We start from the raw sequence: 13,981 nt of genomic DNA on the forward strand, positions 1-13,981 counted from the left end.
TCCCCATTTCTAAGATGAGGAAACCAAGTAACTTGTCTAAGGTCACACAATTAGTAAAGTTGGTGAAACAGGTTTAAGCCCAGGCAGGCTAACTCAAAACACTACATACTGATGACTGTGCCATCATGTCTCTCAGCAAATGGTGTGTGTGTGTTTATATATATGTAATATATGTATATGTGTATATCTATCCCATATGTTACGTACATTAAGGTCCAAACCCATTCCAACTAAGAGTGGGAGAAAGGGCCCAAGGCATTTAATTGTGGTGAGATTGCTCTGAAATTCATGGACTGTCAATGGCAAACTGAGCATATTTCTGTTTTATGATGTCATTATTTTTACTAGGATGAGAAAAGTGAAAGCTAAATATTCTGCACTGACCTACACGTTGTGGATGGTAGGGAAATACATATTGCAGTGAGAGAGACAGTCAGTTTCATGGGAAGAACTACTTTATCTATAATGGGTTTGTATATTGATATAGGTTACCACTATAAAATTAAAATAAACTGAATTGCCATAGTCATCTATTCTTGTCTAAGAATATAATGTAAAGTTCTTTTCTGTTAATTGATTTACACAATGATGAAATCAGTGAATTCTAATGTAGATTATTTTAAAGGTATATCATACTATTTCCCTAATTTAGAAATATGTGATCCATCTAAAGAGTTAAAATATTTTTTATGTAGCTATATGAAGACCTTTGGGGATATAACAAGAATTTTCTGGAAAAGCAAAAGGACTTGGCAGGAAAGAAATACACTCAGTTGTTTTTCGTTTTTGGAAACATAATGTAAGAACATATTGCAACATGCTGTAGTTGATGAGTTCCAATGTTCAGCTACCTAATTTCTATTCCAATTGTATCGTTTGGATAACCGAACAAGTTTTATGACCAATTTCATGTTCTTTTCTTCATTATCATCATGATTAAAGCTGAAATCTCTGATATAATCATGACTGATCTTGAGTGGTTATTTTGTCCTTATCTTTGCTTCTTAATCAGTGTGAGACTTGTAGGAATCTATTCTGTTTTCTAAAGACCTCCCTTTGTTGAAGAGCTCCTACAACATCTTTTGTTCACGCGTTCTGGTGCTTATCAATGCCTAAGTGTCAGAATTATTTTCTCCCCTGTAAGCTAAACACCTAGTACAGGAGAAAGTGAAGCCCCATCTAACCTGGTCAATATTTCGAACGGCCAGTGCTATAGCAACAATAAATTAAATTTATTTTGATAGGCTGAAGAACTGGGCCAGCAAAAAAAAAAAAAAAAAAGTAACATTTGAGAAGGAAAATATATAAAAAGCTTTCATTTACGTTAATAAGAAAGTCAGCATATTCGAAGCAATTACCTTGAAAAAAACAACCAGTGGCTTTAAAGAGAGCACAGGCCTAGACAAGACTGGTGATGAAGTCACTGAAAAGGCTACTGTCTCCTGGGCTGCACTGGGAGGTGCCATTGTCCTGAACATGCCACATACAGGTGTGTCTAGTAAGCCAGGCGCAGCTAACTAGAGTCCCTTCAGCAGCAGGTGAACAGGGGAGTCAGGTGTCTGGAAACCGTGTCACATCAGAAAGAGGTAAATGAATTGGAAATATGTACCACAGAGGAGGGCTGATGATGAAACAGTCATCAAATTTTTAAAGTCGGAGGGGACTGCAGAAATAACTTACACAATCCCAGCATTTTTCAGATAAAGGAAAAGAGGCCTATGACGACCATTTTTAAACATGTTCAGGCTGCCAAATAAAAGAGGGAGCAGATCCAGGACCAAAGTGTAGAATGGTGAAGAAATCCTGAGCTCCCTCTTGTCTCTCCTCACCCCCCATCCCCTGCTCTGAGCTCTGGAAACATTCTGGTAGAGGTTGGGGTGCATCCTCCAGGGATGCCAAATCCTGGCCACTAACTTTGTACCTGTCCTCTAGGTAAGCTCTCTTCAGGAAACCTTCAGTGGGCAGCCTGACAGACTAGGCATTCCTGCCTCCGTGTTCCATCAAACCATGAGCCTCTCCCTTTCATAGAATCATCATACAGTACAATGGTTGGGTTCCTGTGTTTCTCCCCAACTGGTCCCTTGATGCCAGGGGCTGTATCCTCAATGCCCAACATCGTTTTGGGTACAGAGTAAGAACTCACTAAATGTTTATTGAGTTGAATTTCTATCAGATAAAAGGGTGACTGAATGATCTTTTTCAAAAATATAATGCTAAGGGCCTCTGCATACAACCAATTGAAGAGTTGAGACCACCAGTAAATTACAATCAGGTTGCTCTCCTCCAGGCAGAATTTTTTCTTTTCTTTTCTCCTCTTTTCTCTTCTTTATTTCTTTTCTTTTCTTTCCTTTTCTTTTTTAAAATATATTTTTATTCACTTCAGAGAGAGGAAGGGAGAGGGAGAGAGAGATTGAAACATTAATGATGAGAGAGAATCATTGATTGGCTGCCTCCTGCACACCCCCTACTGGGGATCAAGTCCGCAACCCGGGCATGTACCCTTGATTGGAATCGAACCTGGGACCCTTCAGTCAGCAGGCAGACACTCTATCCATTGAGCCGAACCGGATAGGGCCAGAATTTTCTTTCTTGAAGGCCATTTTCTCCAGCCTCTGCCTGGTCCCAACTTGTCCTAACGTGGATCCTATGGATTTAGAGTTGGCTATTCGATTCCTCACTCAGGTTAATTGTACAGATTAGATTTAAAAGAAAGACCATAACTGTGACCCATTTTCATAAAGTCCCTTGTGTAGAGTATCTTTCTTGGTGTCATTTCTAGTCCTCTCCAACGTAGGTGAGCCCACCCAGGGGATGCTCAAGATTATCCATTGATAACAGCGAGAAAAGTTCTCTGCCTATACATATGCACATATATGTTATGTTATAGGCATGTATATTATTAGATCAAACCAATAAAAATGATTGGCCATTCCCTGAACTTTCACTGGTAGAGGGAGTCTGTCCAACCACCTGGCAGATGATGGGACAGGGGAGGGCTCCTCAGGGACGGGAGGGGGGGGGAGCCCCCCACTGAAGAGGGGCTGACTGTGGCTCATTTGTTCAGTTGCTTTCATCACGTTTCAAATTATTGTTCTTTTCATGTGTCCAGTTAAATGGATTTATCTACTATCTAGTTTTAACTAAACCAACCTTCGCAAAAAGACACATGGCTCAACAAGTTCCTCAAAGACAACAGCTTGCAGATAACACTAATCATGAAAGCACAAGAGAACTTTGAATTCTTTGTCGGCCACATGATGGGGTAAAGAAACACTGACAATCTAATCAGATCTGTCAAGAAACCAGGCCAAACACATAACTGGAAATGATCCAGAAGAGGATTTGAAGTATGGAACCGCAACATATAATGAAGAAGCAGAACTTTGCCCTAAGGGCACATTGAGTTTTGAGATTAGTAGTTGGTGATGTAAGACGTGTGTAATTTATACACTATTATATATGCATATATAGGGGGGGGGCACAAGTTCAAAATTACTTTATTGAGAGGCCGTGTAAACCAAAGAGTTTGGAGACCACTGGACTGTTCTTGCTTCTAAAAATATTTTTTATTTCTCTCTGATCATCCTGATTAATTGTAGAACCCTTGGCAATGCACGGAAGCATCAAAAACAAGAAAATACTATCCATATTCCTACCACCACAAAATAAGCATTACTTGTATTCGGTGAAGCATCTCTTTTGTCATAACCATTTCATATAAAATGTTTTTCATAGAGGGAGGCTGACCCCACAGGAGAAGGCTTTATAGACCATCTATAGGTGCCAAAAAAGGTATGGCAGGAATGCAGCTGCAGTCCTGGTTTTTGAACATTTGCTGAAACCATTTGGGAAGAGTTTCACGCTTATTGGTGGTATGCTATGGCCTTGTCCCAGGTTACACTGTGGGAGCCATCTACACCTTTCTTAGTGGCAGGAGGAGACCGGTGCAGCAATTCCGATACTTCCTTCATTCTTAAATTAATTAGCCCATTTTGGCCATCAGTGACATGGTTAAGGAGCCTGGCTTAGATCTCCAGATGTCAGGGGAGCAGACCTGCTCTGGTTTTCTTGGGTAATCCCCAGGAATTCAGAGTATGTCCATAGATTCCCTCCTTTATGGGGGAAGCACAGCTTTGGCCTTGCAGTGACAGCCCTGCCTGCCTTATGTCAGTGCCGACACGTCCCATTACAGAAACCACCCTCGGTTTCACATTCTGAAACTTCTCTGGACATTTGCTCTTCATCCCCACAGTGAAACTCTAGCTGGAATTTGAAATAATCTCATCACCCTTAAAAATCACTTCTGACAATCTGATTCGAAGCAGAGCTTTTCTATAGGTTTGGCAGGATTTCCGTTTTTATCTAGGATGAAATGCAGCATTTCCCCCAAGGTTTGGGCCACATGCCAAACGGGGAACAAGACCCCTTCACTGCCTAATCCAGAGGGTGCAGAGCCTCATCACCATTTTTATCTCTCTCGTTTTATTCGGCCCTCATACTATGGCTCCATTTTTCCTCTACAGCATCCACAACCAGCTGTCCAAGTTGTCCGGGATTCAGGGTGGGAGGTGGGTTTTAGTACAGATGGAGGCTGAAGAATGCAAATCCATAATTTAAATGTCAAGCTCCCCTATTGCAACATTTAAATAAGATCCATTTGATTTACAGCTAGCTGTTTTTTTAAAGAATTTTTTTTTTTTTTTTTTGGCACAGATTTTGGGTTCTTTTTCAGGAGTGAAAATGGATTTTCCCAGAATCAACTGCAGGCAAACACATCCTTGTGATGCCTCCAGCTGATGTCAGGTGTGAAGTCCCTGGCAAACCGAAGAAAACAATGCATTCTGGAAATAAATCAGCAACCCTGACCTCAAAACCATAGCCATCTAATGAAATAACATGTAAACACCCAACTCTCAGATTGTTTCCTTCCCCTTAAGCATTTTTTTGATGTGGACCTGGAACGACAGGAGAGTAAATAAAGAACACAACAGCAAAATCACCACACCTGCTAACGTGGTCCTCCCTGGATGTGTTCAGATGTGTTCATTCTCTACAGGTGAAACGAAACTGAGGAGGGACCATGGGAGCACCTGGGGCCTACATCACTGCAAGCGAATGCAACCTCTGTTTATTTCTGTGAGTTTCACTCCCAATTACCAAAGACTCAGAACTCACACCCCTCTATCCCATCTTTATTGCCTTTGTCACCCTGCCTCTATGAAGTCCACCCTAATCACTCTTTGCTGTATGCTGATATCTCTAATTTCCCACTGGCATTTAAACTGTTCTTTCAATATATGTTTAATACTACTTGACACCTGAAATCCTTTTGAGTGTAGATTCAAACTAAACTAAAAATACAAAGTATAAATAAGTTCAACTAAATTTATAGAGTAAGTTGAAAGGATAGTTTAAATCCACATTTAAAGACTTATATCTTTCCCTTTGTCCCACATGGCCCAGAAGGAACCTTTAGAGCAAGAAACGACAGTGGCTTCTGGGGAGGCAGGAGTATTAGGTTTATGAGAAGAGAAAGATGGTAAGAGAGGAAGCAACAGGAAGGACTGCTTGTCTTTCACAGTTTCTATTCTAAATATAAACATTTTTGGGGTCAGGATTGAAAAAAAGGGCAGCTGTTGCCAGAACGGTTTTCTGGTCCTCTGAGGGATGGGATATTGGAGCTTTCAACATTAAAAAAAGACGTTTTCCTTCCAAACCCATTCCAAGGAAATTTCCACAGTTATTGTTGGAAAGATCAGTCCCAGACACCCAGAAGCCCCAACTGGGAAAAGATGGTAGAAATGCAAAACAAAGTTTTATAAAGGTGGATGGAGAATTGAATTTTCCTTTTGCCTCACCAGCCGGGAACAAAAAGAAGATAATGCTTTTAATCTAACCCTCCGCCTCGCTGAGAAGGACAAAGCACCCGAGTGTCTGATACTCTCCACACCCCAGAAACCCTACTGCCCTGGCTTTAGTTACTGACTCACAGCAAGCAAACAAACAAACAAACAAACAAACAAACAAACAAACGGTGGATATTGTTCGGGCTGACATTATTAACAAGTATCACAAAGGGGACATGACTACACGAGAACACCCAATTCTGACCTTTTGAGAATGAACTGAGGAGGCTGTGCAATGACCACCAAATGGCCTGAGCACAGACTTACCTTCTTAATAAGCAGAAAGCAAACTGAGGACACACAGATCTTCCTTCCTGTGGCTCCTGGTTTCCTGGATGCTGTGTGATGTCAGCTAATCTCTGACCTACAGTCATCAACTGAGAAGATCTAATTGTAACACCTACCTACTCATGATGATAAGAATTCCAGGACTCTACCTCAAGCCCCACACAGCCAACTCCATGGTCTTTCAGGAACCAAAGTACCAAGCGTCCAAAGCACAGCAACCAAAACCTCCTCAATGAAGCTATCCCCAGGCAGTAAAACAGAGGAACTCTACTGGGCAGCGGAGGTGAGAGGGACGGAGGACTAGAACAAGGAAGAATGAGAACTTGCTGATTTCTATAAATGTATCCTTGATGCAAAAGCCTTCCATTCTCCTTAAGCTACGTGTCCTTCCTCAACCCTGGGGCAGCACCCTTGGCCAGGCAGCAGGCCATTTGCAGGCCTCCCAGCACTCTCCACGGCTCCCTCCCCCGCTCCCCCGCCGCCGGCCCTACCTCAATGGTGTACTGCTCAAAGATGCGCAGCTGCAGGAAGATGTCCAGCTTGATCTTCCGCTCATGGAAGAGCTCTTCCATCTGCACCTGTGCGTCGTCCAGCTGCTGCAGGACGGACTCGATGTGGCTGATGGAGCTGCTGTGGGGGGTCTTGTTGTTGGACACAGCGGAGTCCCTGTGGCAGAGGGGGAGAGGAGGGAGGGGCCTTCATGTTAGAAGTGATAGAGGAGCAGGGGGCCTTCCTCTTCTGAACAAGGTGGATGGGAATCAGCTGAGTTACTCAAGTGACAGCCATTTATCAAACTCCTGCTGTGAGCCAGGCACCATCTGCTTAGTAGGTGAACCAAAGATACATGCATCCTCTTTGGGGTTCACAGCACAGCAGCTTGTCTTGGAGAGCATAAAATACTGGGGAAATGGAATGATTCCATGCATATGTGTACTCTAATATGTATAGTTTTATACACACACACATACACATGCATGAGAGTAGACACATTAAACACAATGCGTAAGAGTTGACACATTAAAGACATAGAATAAAAAAAAAAAAACTCTTCCTAATTTTACTTCCCAGTGTTGTTGTTAAAGGAAGACCATGGCTGCCAGTATTATTCACCCACTTCATAATGCCATGCCAGGTTACAGGCTGGTGTCCTCACACAGTATTCCAAGCTGTAGTTAGACAGCACGGGACCTGCAGGCTGCAAGCCTGGAGTAAGTCCCCACTCTGACACACATGGGCTAGTAGCTTTGGGAAATGACCTCCCCGAACCCCAGTTGCCTCCTGTAAAGTAGACTTAATAATCCCTGCCCTGCTCACTTCACAGTTTGCTGTTAAATAAGACAGTGTATGTGAATGTGCTCTGTGACCAGGTACGTGCTGTATGGACTACTATTACTCCTGGAAGGACACAAGTGAAATATCAGGTGCTGGTTGGGGCACCGGCTCAACTGGGGAGTGTAGAGGGAAGGGCTCAAGAGGCTGGGACAGCAACAAGGTTTCAAAGAGGATGGATTCTGATTTGGGCGTGGAATCCAGCCAGGAAGATGGGAGGAGCACACTTTCTGAGTCTATACAGAAGTATTAGGGTAAGGGGGTTACAGGTTGTAGAGGGGAACCACAAGATAAACACACTGTCTTGCTCAAAGAAGTGAGGTGGTAGAGACCTCCAAAGAGATCACTATAACATAAGGAGAACTGGAGGTTAAGAAGGTAACATCCCATAGGGCCTTGGGTAAGCTGGAGCCCTAACACTTGAAATAAATGGGCACATTCAATATCTTGCAACATCTTGCTTTCTTATACAGTTTAAGAAGTCAGAGGACAAGGGGGAAAGCATTCATTCTGAATCCTCTCATCAGTAAGCTTTCTGAAAACCAGGCCTTTATGTCTGTGTATGTCTCAGAAGCAGTGGTATCTGAGCTCAGACTACCTGCTTCTGAAGGGAGCTTAAGACCAGTTTGTCAAGAGCTTCCCCTACTATCATTCAGATGGCTCCCAAGTCTACCTCCTAGCCCTAGCCTATTTGGGCATGAAACCCACCATTGCGTGGACACCCCCAGTCACAAATCACATAGCGATGTACTCACACTATGCATTATGCACTTGTTGAGAGCTTTGCTATTGGGAGGATGTGGCTGTTCTTTCTGACAATCCCTCTCAGTCTCTCTACATCACACACCTTCTAGAAGGAAGAGCATAATTTCTGACCATTCTGCACAGCACCAACACCAGTGTCACACTCACTGGGAATCACAGAGAGGATGGGAAGCCACGTTAGGGACTTCAGTGATGAGTGCCAGACCTACAAAAAATGTGTGCCCAGTGTGTGTGAGGCAGCCAGCTAAGGCCCATGAGGCATCCTTTACTCCTTTTTCTGTTTGCCTGGTCTTGCTGTCAGGGAGAAGAGCCCAGGCTAGAGTCAGGCTGGGGGCGGGGGGGGGGGGGGGGAATACATGGTCACCAGTGGGTCTCGGTCACATGCCTATGATTCTCCCTGAAATCCTTGGTTAAACTTGTGGAACTGGCATCGGCCATGTCATTGTCTCCACCATCTCTGTGTAGCCTTCCACCCTTAGCTAGGGTGCAAGTTGACAGCTGTTAAGAGCAAGTGGCATCTCCACAAACCCAGCCCCACAGAGATTGAAATCAGCCAAGCTTGTGAAAAGTATTGGGAGAGAAAACACAAAACCATCACAAAATCTCAGAGCTGACAGATCTGGAGTGAGCCCCTTAATCACAAGGACGACGCAGCTGAGACCCAGAGAGGTGAAGTGCCTGCCCGCTATTTGTAATTTTCTTCAGAAAAAAAAGAACAGTGGAGTTTCCTAGGTAAGCAGACAAAACTGTCATGTGTTATGTATTCATGAAGATGAATCTAGGGATCAAGGGACAGAGACTGTCTTGTTAGTATGCAACAGCAAGATTCAGAACATCTCGTGTGCATATTTAGAGTAGAAATAATTAATTTCCAACAGAAAAACGTGCCAGGGACGTTGAAAGGCAAGTTCTCATTGTTTATTTAATTAGACAACTGATATGGGGGAAAGCCCTCTCACTTGAAGTCATCCCCTCAGGTCCTGGCTTGGCTGGGACTTGTTGATGAGATTATTTCTGTCTGGAGCTGGCAGAGGTCTCGGCACTCAGTGATGTTGGGATAGGAACAAGTCCCTGCGGGCAGGCCTCATTAGCACCATCAAGCCCCATTCAGACAGCACCTGGGCACAGCGCTGGCTGCTGAGGGCCTGTTCCAGGCTTCATGACACTTTATCTGAGTCAGGGCCCTTGACAGGAGCAGGAAACTAGATGCTAACACCAACAGAAAGGAGGCAATGGTGCGAATGATTCTAAATAAATATGAGGTTTGGGACAAGATTTTTCTTATTAGTTATGCTAGTTTATGTTGACACAGGAAGGTTTTTGTTATCTGGGCATTAAGGAATGGTGGAAAGGTCCTAAGTGGGTAACGAAGAACAGAGCAGGACAGCACCACACACTCCACGTGGGCCAACGCCAACCATTTTGGGTCACATTTTGCTGACTCGGGCACTGGAGTTCAGAGTTCAACCTGAGATCAGGATCCAAAGAACACTATATTCCTGATGGCCCTTTCTCCATGTGACTAAATATGCCATAATTCTTAATGAAGAGGCTATTTGTTTTTCTGTTCAGTTTTGCTAATTTCTGTTGTAATTATGTGACTTATTGATTGCTGAGTAACATCATGAATGATAAATAATGCTTTAGGAGATGAGCGCTTTTCTGTTTACTGTTTCATTTTAAACTCAAGTTGCATACAGTGCAGGCATTTTTATATCGGACAGATGGAGACAGTGAAGATCACACACGACCACAAAGCTGGTTGTGGCTGAGCCAAGACTGGGACATGACTTATCTCGTGTCTAGTCTGAGGCATTTCCCACTGGAAAGCACCGCCCGTGCTGACCTGGCCTCGCTGGGCTCCCCCAGGGAGGGAGGCGCTGACCTGAGCTGCTGGATAAGGTCTTCGCCTTCCTTGATGACGTTGAGCGTGGCGTCCAGGGTGGCGGTCTGCTGCTGCTGGAACTGCTTGATCAGTTCCTGGACCGCATCCACTGAGTCTGCACAGACATCCTCCAGCATCTCCTTCTGTAGGTCTTCCATCCATGTCCACAACTGTGGGGAGAGGGCAGAGACTCCACTCAGGGCAGACAGGAGAGGCCAGGGCTGGGGCAAGGGCAAGAAAGTCAGGCTGGGGCCACGCAACCTACCTTCACTCAGGCAGTGCAATGTCAGATTGTCCTCATCAGCATGCTTAGGGGTCGCTTTGTGCTTCTACACTGAGATTCATTACCCATCTTTGCTAAGTTTACCCCATTAGTGTTGCATTCCCTAAGGATGGGAGGCACCCCTGGCTTAGCTTCCTGGTGGTTCAGGGAAACTGGTGGTCTTAGAGCAGGGAGATCACTCATGTTTGAAGAAACTGGGAAGAACAGGAGACTGTGATGAACAAATACTATTTTATCTTTCAGAGAGGAGGAAAGGGAGGGCTCCACACACTTCCTCCAGGCAGCTAGATGTCAATTCCTAGAAAGTTATCACCATTTTGCTAACATGCAAAGAAGAATGTGATACTCAATAAGAACCAAATGAAGTCTAATTAAGGAAATATATGCTGCATTAAATCATTTTGTTCTTTATGGGATTGCTAGGTTGGTTAGAAATTTGAATGCTAAAAGAGGTATCTTATCTTAAATAAGTATATTTCCCCCATGATATTCAAGATGATGAAATGCAGTCAGAATATTACTAGTCAGATAAGTTTTAAATAGCTAAGCATATCCCTGGCTGCTGAGCCTACACTCAGTGGTCAGAGCATAGGCCTGCACACTAAAGGGTCTCGTGTTCGATTCCCGGTCAAGGACATGTGCCTGGGTTATAGGTTTGATCCCCAGGCCCAGTTGGGGTGCATGTGGGAGGCAACCAATTGATGTGTCTCTCTCACATGGATGTTTTTTTCTCTCTCCCCCCACCCCTCCCACTCTCCCTCCCTCCTTCTCTTCTATTCTCTAAAAAAAAAAAAAAAAAAAAAAAAAAAAAAAAAAAATCAATGGAAAAAGTATTTTCGGGTAAGGATTAAGGAAAAAAAAGCTTAGTACAGTGTTTTGAACAGAATAAGCACTAGGAATGATGAAGAGTTGAACTGAATTACTGAAAACTTTTATTGATAGCTCTTCCTCATACTGAAACTAGGTCGTCAGTGGCCTGCCACAGTGCTCCACTTCTAACTACCCTTGCTGAGCATTTTCATAAATGACAGGAGGAAAGATGAGTCGGATGTCTGCTTAGAAACAGGGAAACTTCAGCTGGCTAGCAAGAAAGATAAGCTCAGGGCTCTACCAGGGGAAAAAAACAGTAGAGAGAGAAACTGATAGACGGAGTCAACTGATGTAGATTTTGGCTCCTGTTCTTCCCATGATTTCTGTTGCCTTTGAGTGAATTGCTATCCCCTTGCTCGCCATGGCTTCATGTGTAAAATAGGTTGGGGAAAGCATAAAATGAAGTTGTTAGTTACTTTTGGGTTCTAACCTTCTGTAAGTTAAAAACATGGATATGGCCCTGGCTAGGTGGCTCTGTTGGTTGGAGCATTATCCCCTACACCAGTTGTCGGCAAACTCATTAGTCAACAGAGCCAAATATCAAGAGTACAACAATTGAAATTTCTTTTGAGAGCCAAATTTTTTAAATTTAAACTATATAGGTAGATACATTGTTATTAACTTAATTAGGGTACTCCTAAGGCTTAGGAAGAGCCACACTCAAGGGGCCAAAGAGCCGTATGTGGCCCGTGAGCCACAGTTTGCCAACCACGGCCCTACACCAAAAAAAGTTGCAGGTTCCATTTCTGGTCAGGGTACATACCTAGGTTGCGGGTTCAATCCCCAGTCAGGGTGCATATGGGAGGCAACTGATTGATGTTTCTCTCTCACATCGATATTTCTCTCTCTTATTATTAATGCTTTCAATAAACATATAGCCTTATTAATAAGCCTGTAGCATTGTGATAACAGCTATAACCAAATGATTATTATTCAGAGTCCCCATCATTTAGCAGCTGGCAATTTGGTTGTAATTAGTTCAATTTATTTTCTTTACAAATAACCTTTTTGTTATAAAAACACAAAACAAGTTTTTCAGAACATATAAGCTGGAATACATATTCCTATAAGTATGAATGTATTTATTTCAAGTTTGTATGAAATCAGGATTTCCCGATATTGGTCATTATAGCTTAATGCTGCTTCACACTTTCTGGTATGAAGGAAGGTCTACCTTCAAGAGAAAAGCAAGCAGAGGGAAAGTTTGAAGTACTCCTTCATTTTGGATTTGATAAAAGATCAACAATGGATTTGGTTCTTCAATATGCTAGGCTGAGCTGGGCCTCTGTTTTCTGTTTTTACTGCTTTGTCCTGGGATGTCGCAGGAAAGCCTAGAGCAGGGGTAGGGAACGTCCGGCCTGAGGGTTGTATAAGGCCCATGAAATCATTTGGTCTGGGCCTGCCAAAGCATTAGGGGTGAGCTAATTAATGTTTGACCAAGTATAGCAGGCTATTTTTTAAGTTGTAATTTTGTATGGCTCGTGAATGATGTTATAAATATCCAAATGGCCCTTGACAGAAAAAAGGTTCCCCACCCCTGGCCTAGAGACTGGAAAGTTCAGATATTTCTAAGGAGGGGTGGGGAGAAGGAAGGAAGGAAGGAAGGAAGGAAGGAAGGAAGGAAGGAAGGAAGGAAGGAAGGAAGGAAGGAAGGAAAAAAGGAAAGGAAAGGAAAGGAAAGGAAAGGAAAGGAAAGGAAAGGAAAGGAAAGGAAAGGAAAGGAAAGGAAAGGAAAGGAAAGGAAAGGAAAGGAAAGGAAAGGAAAGGAAAGGAAAGAGGGATAGAAATGTGAAGAGGGATAAAAATTGCGGCTGTGGGGCAGGTAATTTAAGAGGAGAAAACTAACTCGATGTCTCAGTGCAGTGCAGGGACTGAGACTGAAGACTGGCCAGGGAAGTCTGGTACTCACTGATATAGGAGGGAGAGAGACAGGAACGAGGCAAGGAAGTATCTTGAGGATTTTATTTTATTTAAGGTAATTTTGTTGTCAGTACCATCCTTAAGCTATATTAATGGCTTCATTGCTTGGAGGTCCTTTCCCCTCCTCAATAAAAACTTGACCATCTCTGGTGTAGGTCTAGGAAGAAAGTGTCATTCTGTTCTCAGGAAATCCACCATGACTCATGACACTCCTCCTGGTGATCATGCAGCTAAATTGTAGAAAGAGTCAAAGACAAAAACTGCTAAAACAACAACAACGAGATGTCAGAGTTACAAACAAAAAGACTAGGGACATCTGAGAACACCTACTGACCTCAAATCCATATAATCAGAAAAAAGTGTCCTCTTTCTAAATATTCTTTGATGAATGAATTGGAACTGACTTTTCAGATTTCTGTTCCTATATTCCACTACATTATAAAGAAACTCTTGTCTCCCGTAGTTAAAACCTTCTGCTGAGGAAAACCAGCTAAGAGATAAAGAAGCAAGTACAAGACCAGTTGCTGCACAGCCCGGTGGTTAGCAGACTGGTGAGGAAAGGAAGGTCTACCTTCGAGAGAATAAAATGTCAAAATGGCTAGTGAGGGAAGACGATTTGATGCAGAGACAGGGAAGGAGACCAAGGCACTAGAGACAAAAGCTCCCTGACGTCTTTCTCTATTTTCCCTTCTGCAAACAAAACAAAACAAATAAACAAAAAGCCCAGAGGGAAAG

At 43.2% G+C, this 13,981-nt stretch overlaps 1 protein-coding gene across 19 annotated transcripts in view; it reads right to left on the reverse strand.

Annotated features, from left to right (window-relative positions):
- Window positions 1-13,981, reverse strand: part of KALRN (kalirin RhoGEF kinase) — a 646,808-nt gene that overhangs the window by 281,185 nt on the left and 351,642 nt on the right. For 15 of the 19 annotated variants that reach the window (XM_059687613.1, XM_059687617.1, XM_059687632.1 and 12 more), the window contains exons 12-13: window positions 10,135-10,343; window positions 6,686-6,860 (exon numbers count right to left, since the gene is read on the reverse strand). In XM_059687613.1, coding sequence (XP_059543596.1) covers window positions 6,686-6,860; window positions 10,135-10,343 — 384 coding nt within the window. The remainder of the gene's footprint in view (window positions 1-6,685; window positions 6,861-10,134; window positions 10,344-13,981) is intronic. The other 4 variants (XM_059687615.1, XM_059687614.1, XM_059687626.1 and 1 more) reach the window with 1 other exon arrangement.

The sequence above is a fragment of the Myotis daubentonii genome, chromosome 3 (assembly GCF_963259705.1).
Source record: "Myotis daubentonii chromosome 3, mMyoDau2.1, whole genome shotgun sequence".
Lineage (NCBI taxonomy): Eukaryota > Metazoa > Chordata > Mammalia > Chiroptera > Vespertilionidae > Myotis > Myotis daubentonii.